The 12571-nt window shown below is 44.5% G+C and overlaps 1 protein-coding gene across 1 annotated transcript in view; it reads right to left on the bottom strand.

The window, feature by feature from the left end:
* NXPH2 (neurexophilin 2) overlaps positions 1 to 9406 on the bottom strand; it is a 41452-nt gene extending 32046 nt beyond the window's left edge. Inside the window, exon 1 of the mRNA XM_082001805.1 lies at positions 8671 to 9406. Coding sequence (XP_081857931.1) covers positions 8671 to 9045 — 375 coding nt within the window. The 5' untranslated portion in view covers positions 9046 to 9406. The remainder of the gene's footprint in view (positions 1 to 8670) is intronic.
* Positions 9407 to 12571: the final 3165 nt, after the last annotated feature.

The raw sequence follows: 12571 nt of genomic DNA, 5'->3' as shown, positions 1-12571 counted from the left end.
TTGAATAAAAATAAAAAAAAAAATTGAAGCTGGGCAGTAGAAAGGAAGATAGTCTTTCTATCTGCTCCTGGCTACTGTACTTTGGATCAGGCGGGCACTTCCAGGAGCAAGAGGAAAGCAAGGAAGTGGCTGCTTATCCCAGAGGAACTGAGCATCCTCTGCTTGGAAAAAAACTTTACGAGGATGGAGCTGGGAGGGAGGGAGAAAAAGAGGTGGCACGCAGGCAGCTCACGACAGAGCGTGGCTTAGAAAAACTCCCTGGAGGGCCAGAGATTTCCTTACAGCAGAGAGCAGACCCAAGCCAGGGGAACACGAAGACTGATGGATTTGTCATTCAGCACAGAAGACCATGCAGTTTGATTCAAAATGAACTAAAAAATGGATGTTTCCAGTACTGGAAGACTAATTCAATGACTGTAAACTACGCAGTGGTTCAGCAGCCGGATGAGGTGCAGGCTGGCATACAACTGCAGCTGTATCACAGGATTTGTCCCAAGTCGAAAAGGAGTGTAATATCAGTCTCTTCCTTGCCTTGAATTTAATTTAAATTAGCCAATGGGCAAAGTTAAATCTGTTTTAAAAGAAAGTGAGGTACAATTTAGTAAGTGATTGTCACATAGAAGTCTCTCAATCATCTAATTTAAAGTGGCCCAGGCTAACACACCTGATAACTCTCCAGTGGTGCCACAGCAACAGAAGTAACATTATCTACTATTATCTTTCCACAAAGCTGATTAGCATTTTGTTAGTTTAATGAGTGGAAAACAATAGTCTTTCGCATTATCCCTGGCACATGTTTTCTCAAGAAACTGAAGGACTGGGCTTCGCTCCTCCCTTGCTCCCCATTATGTCAGTCCACAAATGTCCCTGTCACCAGCCAATTAAAGTCAGATTCAGCAGCTCTTTTCAGATGCTACAGTGGTCTAATCTTAAAAAAGAAAAGTTTGAAGATCGAAGTTTCATCTTTAACTTATTTAAGATATTCCTTCCCAACCTTTTTATTGCTTCTGAATATCTTAGAGACGTTTTTACTTGCTTTGAAGCCAATGAAGCTCCAAACTAAAAGCATATTTTAAGAATCCATAACAGAAAAAGCACAAGAGGAGGATTTTGTCATTATCCCCAAACTAAACATTAAAATCCGTGAAATAAGGTGCAATACTCGCATGCAATACTAACTTCCTGACACATGTGAACACACATCTACATGGCCTACAACCAGTAGTCATACAGTTGTTTCTCCTGCATTTAAATCTGGAGGCTGTTTAGATATATGTAGGTTTAAACCTTGCCAACCTGGTCTCTCAGCAAGATTTAGTGGCACTGACTTGTGCTACCATATTTGACTTCCAGACTGGATTTGGGTTGAACCCCATGAACCAAGGAGGACAGTGGAGTTTCCAGGAGCTCATACAGACCGTGGCCTCATAATGCAACCTCTGCCCTGCAGTGTATGAAATAAATATATTATACTTTGTCCTGAAATTATATTAAAATATATTGTAAAGATATGCAGGAGGATTTCTTATATTTTATGTTTTCCTCCTCAAAGTGTCACTTAGCCTCTCACATGCAGAACATGGCGTTACTGTGGGAATATTCGTTGTTACTGTCCGTCTGCCCGTTCCTCTCCTCCTGCAGCAACTGCTCAGGCTCACTCCACCTGCCCACGGGGCTGTTTTATTTCCATCATCTTCCTCTCTCTCATATTCACCTCTTACTCCCTCAGCAAAGTCCCAGTGCTTTTCTCCTTCAGGTCAGCCTCAAGCACAACCAGCTCCTTTTCCATCAGAACCATAAAAAGCCCTTAAATCTTCATACTAACAGAACAAATATAGAAGCACGTCCATGTTTTATTTTCCTAGATAATGGGTACAGTAAGATGAAATTAAGGTTGTGTTTATACTGGTGATTCATGGTGTCAGAAATACCTGCTCATCACCAAAAACAAGTACTATAAAGTCAGGAAATTCTCAATTGATCACAAACATAAACCAAACATGCTGGATCTGGAGAAGCAGAATTAGGCCATTTGAAGTAGCCTCAACTCTGCAGTGTAATGACACAATAACCATAATTGGTCCCAACGCACATAAAAACCTATTTTGGAGACGTTAGATTCTTAGTTTTATTTTTTATTTCTCCCTATTCTTTCATTTTCACTTCCCCGCTAATAATAGCTTCTATTACTACCAATCGTTCGGAACAAAGAGAAAACCTATCTCAAGAACTACAGCTCTTACGGATCTTTAATTCTACCTTAAATTGCAGTCAAATCATTCAAATTCTGTATTTACAGTAAGTGCTGCCATTCCAGAGAGAGCAGAGCATTGTACCAACATCGAAATCTCTGTTGCAAGGACAAAACTACTTAGTCTTAACTGTGGACCTATCTTCATAGCCCTTTATTTCTTCTCCACTCTTAATTTGTTTCCTTGAACCTCCTTGTTAACTGCGACTGAGCTTATGGCTGACACAGAACACCAGCCCATGAGAAGATTCCCTACAAGAAAGGAATTAACACTGTTTTCCAAGTCCTGACCTACAGACTTCATAGGTTTTGTGTGAGATTCATCTAGAAACTCATCCATCCCACCGTCCCATCTCTTGCTCACCTGGCAGAGTGCTGACAACTCCCCTATTTCTGCACAGGACTCACAGCTTTTCCAGCATCCCAAGGACTTGGTATGTGGAGTCTGGGAGCCGGTGAACATTAGAGCTCCAGCCCCTGCCCCGTGCTGCGAGGAGCCCTGCCGCAAGGCGCAGGCTCCTGGGCTGCAGCCTTATGTTGAGGGTCCTCCATCTCTTCGTTTAATGCAGGGTGTATCCCAAGCGCGTGACTCGGCGTGCGGGCACGACCGTGTTGTTTGGCTCTGCACAGATGCTCACACATTTTCAGTGCTGCAACAGTACAGTAATAGTTTCTGAAGTATGAACCGGCAGGAGACAACTGATAAATGGAATGAATATAGGTAGAGTATCAGAGAAAACCTGCAAGTGTGAAAAGTGTGGGGGGGGGAAAGGACTCTAGAGGGTGAAACGTGACCTTCATGGATTTACTTAATAGTGATGCTCTGCTGGAAACAGAGCCTACTTAGCAGGTCCACCCGTTATTTTCTTTAACTCTGATTCTTTAACTACTTAAACTACACAAACTACAGCTACAAACATGGTGGGAAATGGAAAGAACGAAAACTGAATAGGAACAATGAATGGGGCTGGGGAAATATGCACAAGCATATTTAAGATTTGAAGTGAAAGGCCAAAGCTGCCCCGAAATAGAATGTTTGGGAATCAAGTTCAGGAATAATTTGTAAGTCATCTGAATGGGAACTTTTACTTTCTTTGTTTCTAGTTCTGCTAGATTTGATCCAGTTCTGAAAGATTTGATTTAGTAAAAATTTCAAGGCCAGTATTTTTGCTGTGTAACGGGTATAGCGAAGTGGTGAGTTAAAGAGGTGGGCAAAAATCAGGACTAAAAGAAAGATTAACAGAGCAAATGCACTGTCCTGTGAAGTACACATGCTTTTAAATAGTCATTTATCACAGCAATTTTGTGATAGAAGAAAAAAATTGCTAATTTTTCCTCACTGCATTTGGTTTTGGTACATTAGCAAGTACATGTGAAAGACTCAAAGCCACAGTCTTCCCTGAGCACCAGAAGAGCTCGCCCTGTGTCTGACAAAGATGTAACCCACACCTATGGAATTACAGCTTTTGTCTTAAAACCATTCAGCATAGACTAGCAGTGATCTTTCCTTATTGTAGCTATTTACCAGACATGCCCAAGAATTACCATGTCCTACTCAGCACCTGAGCCAAACACAGGTTAACACCTAGAGCAGAGTTGCACCTCTCTGGTGCCCTAAATGTCCAGACCCACGAGTAGTTTCTGCAGCTCCCTCTCCATCCCCATGCTCGAGTTCCCTTCTTGTAGAAATCAAGGCTCAGGAAGCAAAACAGAAAGGGGGAACAAATCAGTGCATCCCAATTTAGGGTTTGGGCTCCACCGATTTTCCTGTTTCCCTGGCCTGTTAGTTCCACTGCGCTAGCGGTAATGAGAAGTACGTACAGCACATCTCTGACGTACAGCTCGCAAAGCGCTTTACAATGGCAGAAAAATACTTTCCATGTTACAGATGGAAAGACTGAGACTTGGATTTTATGTGCCCTGTGCTAGGGAAGCCTGGGGTATCTCGCGGTCTAGCGGACATCAGTCAAACAGATTTGCTGTACAGATTTTAAATGGGATCTATAACCTTTCTGTGCCCCAGACAACCTACAAATAAACTGAAAAACATCAGTCACCAATTCCACAGAACTAGGTCAAAAGATGTGATGTAAGGACAAGCTGAGTTTAGCGTTGCATGTTAATCTCCTATGTAAAGTAAACCTAGACCCTTAAGACATAACTCATTCAGGATAATAAATTCTCAAACTGCTGAAACCAGCATTTGTTGAGCTGCCTTCAACTTCAAACTGCCTGCACCCCTTGGGTTACTTATATTACTTTCTTGTACACCAGAATGACATGTAGGCTTACAATGTGTACAGCATCGAGAAAAACACCAAAATAAACCAATTGAAATGTTTGGCCCAGTATATTTCATGAGAAAAACCTCCCTGAAATTAAAGGGGATGGAATTTCATCTGTGCACTTCAAGATAACCAGAGGGATATGTTTACCTTTCCAAAACAGAGTTGGGAGTTTTGCATGGTGCCTATTTCTGATTCTCACTGCAAGGGCACGTTACGCAGACCGCATTTGCAAGGCTGTGGAGACAAAATTAAAGTAGCCAGGAGGAACATACCTCTGTGTTTCTATGCCTCACGTGGTGTACATATTTTAAACAGAAATGCAGCTTTATCTCAGTTTTCAAGCTATTTCTGTGTATGAAGCGATGTCTCGTACTATAGCAAATTATAAATGTACTTTCCAGCTCAAGTTGTTAACCTCTGTTTTTAAAAAAACTCTGCAAAAATTTTGGCTTAATTGTCTGACAAATTGTTTTTCACTACAGGTAAAAATTTCTGCCCTTGAAAAGTCCAAGACAAACATAATCTGTCATTGAATTTCACTCATATCAAATGCTACACTTCAATCTTGGTGAAGAAAAAAAAAAAAATCATAAAATAACATACTTTGTCTTTTTTCTAATTACTTCTTATCTATACAAACACTACTGGGGAAAAAATTAACTGCTTTTAAGGGTTTGTAAAAGAATTGATTCCTAGGTTTATTGCCCAACGATAATGTTAGAAGAGAGTTTCTTGATAGGAATGCTGAAGCAACTTTAACTATAGGCACTAGAAAAAACTGCTGTAATCCTTTCTTAATTTCAGACTGCAAAGATGTAGCAATAAACAAATAGTTAAGGTGTTTGATTACCCTACAGCACCACAGGTCCTGTCTGTGAGTGTTTGTGACTATACCTTGCCAAGACAAAGGGAAAGTAGTGGCTATACCAGCTATCTGTAGCTAAAGCAAACTCTGCTTTTTGATTCAAAACCTGTATAGAGCCCTTATTTTTTTCTCTTTCTTTCTTAAAGGGGGAAATCTCATACATTTTGAAGATCCCATATAAGGTATTTTAAACAGTGTTGTGAAACATGACATTTTAAAGGTGCAAATTAATAACATGAAAGAAAATACTGGATACGGACAACATTTAATTTTTTTTTTAAACAAGTTTTCTTTAAAATAACAAATAATATTCCCAGGGAAGTAGTAGAAGCCTCCCTCCCTTTAAGGCATTTAAAACTAACTTAAGAAAGCCCTAGCAGGCATACTATAAACCATACAATCCTAATACTTCAATCTCCAACATGTGGAACTCCCATTATTTATAAAGAGGTAGCTAACAGGGGATTCAGCAATTATGTGACAATTGAAAAAGCTTACTGAAAATTAATAGTAAAGCAAGAATACCTGCTAATGAAAATACAATACAACAATTTTTGGTTTTCTTATCAGTAACAGCCCAGACATGTACTGATTGTGCACTGCAAATTATTGTCTTGACCTATATTGACAATATAAGGTAAACCTGCCTTTTAAAATGAACGCATTTATACAGAAGCAAGTTAGTACCTTAACCTGACTCAACAGCAGGCTTCCTTACTGTTTAAGGTACCCAAATATGCAAAGTAGTTTAAGAAATATATAGGTGCTCATACTGCATGCTTACTGTCATAATGAAAATAATAATCCAAGAATATGTTACAAAAATACATCCATACCCTATTAAGGAAGTACTAAACATGAACTTCTCATTGAACAATATTAGATACAGCATATAAACAATCACCCAACTAACACTGCTTTCAGAAATTCAGTGAGATTGTCTGCCATAATCTTTCATTTTTTGGGGTTTTTACATGGTTTTTATCCTACATTTGTGCATCTTGAAAAAGTGCGTACAAATACCACACTTTGGTATTTGAAAGCCAAGCAAGCGTTTGAAGTTAAATCTAATTTTTAAAAGTACTTCTACCTTCACTAAAACACACTGCCAAAATATTTTGCATTCTAACGTCTCTGATTTCATAAAAAATTAAGATTGCACCATCAGGAAAGGTTTTGACAATAGCATTTCTGGGTTACTAGAATGCTGCTGTACTGCAACACTGAAACCCAAATTTTTTTCATTCTGGGATGAAATGCTGAGCCTTTAGCATTGTGTTAATATTAACCACGTTGATCTTTGTTTAAAAAAAAAGTCAAGAATTAGTACCACCAATGCCTGCCTGCTAGAACTGCTAGTTAGATTCCAAGAAGCCACCAGTCACTCCAAATAGTGGCCAGAGAACAAAGAATAGTACAGCGACTTGTATTCAATGCATTACTGCTGTGTAAGTATTTCCAAACTCAATTTGTAATAAGCTGTAACTTAACCAGATGTTAACCAGAAGTTCTGGCAATAGTATACCAAAATGCATTTATACAACTTTTTAGTAATAGATTGGCATTAAAAGGTATACCTAAAATGCCTCAAAAAAACCTCACACGTTCTCATTTTGCTTTAATTTATTAAGCTAATTTATGTAAACTATAAAACCAACCGATTCCAAAACTTTGCTGGTGTGTATGTAAAGAATGCCAAAAAAATGAATACCCCTGTATGAGCCGATTGCCACATCCACCTGAAAGCCTGCACTGCCTGCACATAATTTTTGTTTGATTCAAGACGGCAATTTTGCTTCTTCATGCAGCCTTCACTCAAGGCATGTTAAGACCACTGCAAGCAACTTCCCAACACCATCCATAAAACAGTGTAATCCCTGTTGATACCTGTTTCAATCAATCCCTTTGATATCTGATTAAAAATAAACAAAAAGGAGGGTGTGAGCGAGTGAGAGAGGTTGTAGGTGTGAGGAAGGAACGTTTTTATTTCTGCTCAGCGAGTCTGTAATCCATTTACTGCTTTCCTTTCCCACCTCTCACCCCTGTGCGTTGTTTAGCTGGAAACTGGGCTGCAAGAATGTGAAGAATGTAAACAGCCTTTTCTTGTCCGAGAGGATGGGAGTGCGAAAGGAATGCGTGCCTTATCGCCGGGCTGCAGCTCGCTACTTCATTGCTATGATAAAGTGCTGGAGCAAAAAACATTACACGACAAGCACAATCCAAAACCGGATTAGAATTTGACATAAGCTTCCTCAAAAACCAATCAATCAACTCACGCTGTAATATTAGACTCCAGTTCTTAAGGAGGGTGTTTAATCCCTTCGAGGTTTATTACACACTCCCTAGTGACTACAGTGACAAACTTTCAGACCCAAGGCAGCTGGGGAAGAGGCATAACTTCTGCAGCACCAAGGGGAGATAATCATGGGAGTACTTAACGCCCTCCCGAAAAAAAATAATTTCAACAGTAACGCTAGCTAAGGTGAAGACTGCCAAACTCTTTCGGAAATGCACGGGGTTTTTTCCTCTTTTAAACCTCTCCCGTCCTAACGACACCAACATTAAGACCGTTTGTTTCCTACCACCGATGCCCCACGAACGGGACAATCCGTGGGGAGCAGCTGCGCTCCTCGCGTCCCGGTCCGCAGCCGCGCACCTCGCCTGCCCCCCGCCCCCCGAGCTTTGAGTTTTCAAGTCACCACGCCGCTCCCCAAATTCCCCCACTGCGTGAAGAGGCACATGTAGCGTATAAGAAAGGCACGTGCGGCAGTTTTTCCATAAAAGATTCACAGCACCCCAAGTAACGGGGAAGCTTTTCAGGCGCAGGTGACTCCACCTGCGCGACCCGCTGTGTCGTGCACACGCAAAGAGGCGCTTTGAGGACAGCGGAAAACTTTTGGGGAACGGACAGGTTGGGGTGTTGCTCGGCACCCACGCACCCACCCGCGGTGCCCGGCTGCCGGTGCAGCCCCGGCTCCCGGGGCGGCTCTTTGCTCGGCACCCCAGTGCCCCGCGGTCCCGAACAAGCCCGCCAAGCAGCGAACGCGCGGAAGAGCGCCGAGCCGCTTCCAAATTAAAAGAAAACAAAGGCAGGCAGACAGGTGTGGGGCTGTGGGGGCTGCCCGCTGGCGCGGGGCGGGCTGCTCGGAGCCAGCCCTGCCTTCGCCTCCGGAGGAGACGGCGCCTGCCGCCCGCCCCGGCGCGAAGGGCGCCGGCTTCCCCGCAGTCTTGCGGCAGGGCCCGGGGGGCGCGGGGAAGGGACTTACGAGCTGGAGGACGCCCTGGACCACGACGAGGGGCAGGGGCTGCAGGTGCACCATCCTGGCTGCCGGTCTAGGAGGCGGCTCCCCCGGCGCGGGTCTCGCACATCTCCGCTCCGGGGCGGGGGGGCAGGACTGAGCGCAGGGACACGCCGCCCCGGCTTGTCCCCCCTCACGGGGCGCTGGCAGGCAGCGGCGAGACCCCGGCACTGCCGCACCGCTCCGCGCCGCGCCGCTCGGCTCCGCGGGCGGCCATGGCGGGCGGGAGGCGGGAAGAAGAAGGCGGGAAGGCGGGAGGCGGCGGTGGCGGCCCCGGCACCCCCCGCGGGGCGGAGGGGGACACCCCTCACAGCCCGCCGCGGACCGGCGGCGCGGCGGCATGCCGGCGGCCGGAGCCCGCCGCCCCGCTGCCTGCCATGGTGCTGCTGGGGCGGAGGAGCCGTCCGGCCGGGCCGAAGTTGAGGAGAGCCGTTGCGAGGAGTGGAGCGCGGCGCGTCCCCGCCGGGCGCTGAGGAGACCCCGCTGCCCCGGGCGGGGCGGCCGGGCCCCGGCAAAGTTTAAAGCCACGGCGGCCCCTCCTCCTCCCACGGCCACCCCCCGCCGGCCTGCCCGGAGGGGAACGGCGGCCCGCGGGCCCAGAGCTTGGCTCTGCTGCGGGGGCAGCGAGCCCAGCGCTGCCTTCCGTCAGGGAGCCCCCGTCGCTCGCTCCGCCGTAAAAGGAGAGGCAGGTGAAAGGTTTGACTGAACGTTCACCCCCGCCCCGTCCTAACCTACTGTTGCAGCTCCATTTCTCTCGGGTGGATCTGCCCGCCTAGCACCCACGCACACGGGTGGGCAGCCGGAGCCCTTGTGGGGAAACTTCAACGCGTTTCTTCTCCCCAGCTGTGAGGAGACATGGCGGGACGGCCGGGCCCTGCGGCCTGCCCCAGCACCAGCCTGCCCGGCTGGGCGCCACGGCCTGCACTGGGGACACCCTATGTGTCCCCTCGGGTGGGTGTGGGGACAGGGTCAAGTTCGAGCGGGCTCCCAGTGCGGAGCTTGAGCTGGGCAGGGGAGCAGGGTGGAGCGGTGCTGCTGGCGGTGTGAGGGGGCCTGGGTAATGGTGCCTGAGCGTGCTGGGAGTCCAGAGGGCTGGAAAATCCATCTCCAAAGAAGTCACTGTGAGCTTATATCTGTTTAATAACATAAATTAATGAACACGGTCCATACCTGTTTTTCAGATGGCTGCAAGCAGCCTGAAAATTTTGTTCCTGTGCCTTCGAGCTGCAGGACTGACAACCTTGTAATGTGGCAACCTTGAAAGAGGAAATAAAGTTTTGAGGACTGGAGGCCAGGGTTGGACAGAAACCTCAGCCACGTTCGGCACACATGCCTCCGACGCAGCCTGGGATTGAAGCGGTTGCACTGTTACCTGTAACAGACACACCTGCATCGTCTGGCAGCACCAGCATTTGCTAATCGGTAATTCACGTGCGATGTGATACGCTAGCTCTCTGCCACTGGGCTGAAGTGGAGGTAGTGGTTTCAGTTTCCAAACCCTGCCTGTTGTTTGCAGATTAGTTTCCTCTTAATTCTCAGTTGCCCTGTCTCATCTTCTTCCTAGGTCTGTGTTCAGGTTACATTTTGACTACCTTTGTGTTTTCAACCCCTAAAATCCGTGCCAGTGGGAACAGTTTTGCAAGCCCCTCACTTGAGAGCAGCCATGATTTTACCAGATAATGATTGTGGTTATTTAGTTGTTATATCCCACTGGTTCCTGGCCTAGCCCAGCTGCTAGGTCTCTCATAGAACGTACCATGTGGATGCGATCGAGCCACAAATCCCTTTCTCTCATCTGGGTTCAGAAAAGATGCTCAAGATGTAGTAAAGGAGTCTCCATACAAATGGAACAAGTCTAAAATGGGTTCGTTTGTATCAGGCTCAAAAAAGACTCTCAGAAATGTCCAAAATGGTCACTGAGTCAATATATTACCATGCAATCCATGTGGTTACCTTTCATAGCAGGACTTAAAAGTTCATTTTTAAGTGTTTATTTTAGGGGTCTTCAAGCTGTTGTTTTACCATCTAATTTTATTTTTCATATAGAGTAATTGTCATAAACTATGTTAGGAATTACCTATTAGAATTTAAATCCAAAACTTTTTTTCACACCAAATAACTGCCTCTGTGCATACGTTTAGTATCAAAACCCCTTGTTTTCTATGGTACTGAAATGACATGTTTGCACATGTAAATGAATCAGTTACTGAGTTAACGGTGACTCAACCAGCTGTGTTGGGCTACCCGAGGGCCTGGTTTCGAGCACCCTGTGCAGGGATAGGGCGGGTTGGCAGGAGTTGACCCCGTGCCGGGCTCGCAGGGCTGTTCGTAGTCTGGTCGCGGGTCCTTATGTTAAATGGAAACATCTTGAGCGCTATCTACTGCTGGCAGGCGGTACTGCCTGCGAGGGCAGTGGGAAGGTTTTTATTTCCTCATGACGAATTGCATTATGCAGCTGGGTGCAAAGACTGTTATGCAATTACTTAGAATTATGAAGACTAAATTCGGATGAAGTATTTAGATAGATCTTTTTCAAAATGAAAAGCTGTGCTCTATAAATTCAAGGAAAGCTGAATTTCTGTAATTGGCTTTTAATGGAACAATAGTGTTTAAACTGAAGTACTGTAGTTCTATCCTATTATATACAAACGGACTCGATTTAAATGACATTAACTTTGTCATACAAGGTATCAGAAGCTGGCCTTAAATCATACTTTTTCCAGATTAAGTAGCAGTAAATACTTGTAAAGTGCTTTGAAGATGAAAAGAACCATGCACAGTAAGTGATAAGTATTATTGTTATTTGTATAACTTCCCAGAGAAGTCATGGTAGTGTTCGTTAAGAACAGAATGTAAGGCCTGAGTTTTGCATTCCCTTGCTTTGGCATGTTAGCATGATCTTCAGACGTCATTTAAATGGAGAAGGGAAGATTTTCTGGTCTAATTTTAAGGCACAATAACAAATAGTTGGTTCATCTCAGGAAATAACAGTTGTATACTGCAGGAGGTAATCCTGATCTCTCTAGAAATGGGTTGATGAGCCAGCTGTGGAAAAACTAAACTAAGAGCTCAGGGTCCTACTAAACCATCTTGGCTGCTACAAGACAGTGAAAAATACCCGATTAACAGAAGATCTGTAATGCTTATGCACAAAGTCAATAGTCATTTTTATTCCTTTATCAAGTAATTTATAAGCACAAACAAGTAAAAACTGTAGTTAGCGTCAAACCTATCTCTCATCCAATCTCAATTCAATTCTCAAATCTCATTCTTCTCAGTTAATTTAAAACACTGACGTCAACCTTTGCTCTTCTAAGCCCTAAGACTCCTCACTCTGTTTCCAAATATTAGGCACACTGGACTGGAAAGAGCTGCCTGTGTCATTCAGTCCATCTCCCTTGACTGCAGGACAGTGAAGCATAGGTCCTTTTTGGAAACTCTTCAAGTCTGTCTTTAAATTAGCTAGTTAGGAGTGGGAGGAGTCCCATGCTGCATTAGGAAGCTGTTTCAAAAATTCACTCCTCTGCATGTGAAAACCTTCTTCTAACTTCTAGTTTCCAGATTTACTGTATTTGATATCTGGTTTTATACACACTTGTCCTTTTACAGTCACCGTTTTATCTTAACGAGCTCCTCTTCCTCATTCTGACAATGTGTAGCCCAAAAAGTTTGTAAGGTACAGATTCCCTCTTAAATTGTATTAATTATGTGAGCCAGGCAGTCTCGTTCAGGCAATATGACTCCATTTTGTGTATTAGCCCAGGAAAACTTTTGTCTGTTCCCATTGTAACTAATCTTTTTTGAATGTGGGTGAACATCCAAATTTAGATGTTAGTGGCCTTGTGGAACATCAGTAATGCCTATGTAT

Source organism: Phaethon aethereus (assembly GCF_964289735.1).
Source record: "Phaethon aethereus genome assembly, chromosome: 6".
Taxonomy (NCBI): Eukaryota; Metazoa; Chordata; class Aves; order Phaethontiformes; family Phaethontidae; genus Phaethon; species Phaethon aethereus.
Note: the sequence above shows the minus strand (reverse complement) of the source record. Positions and strands in the feature narration are given on the sequence as shown.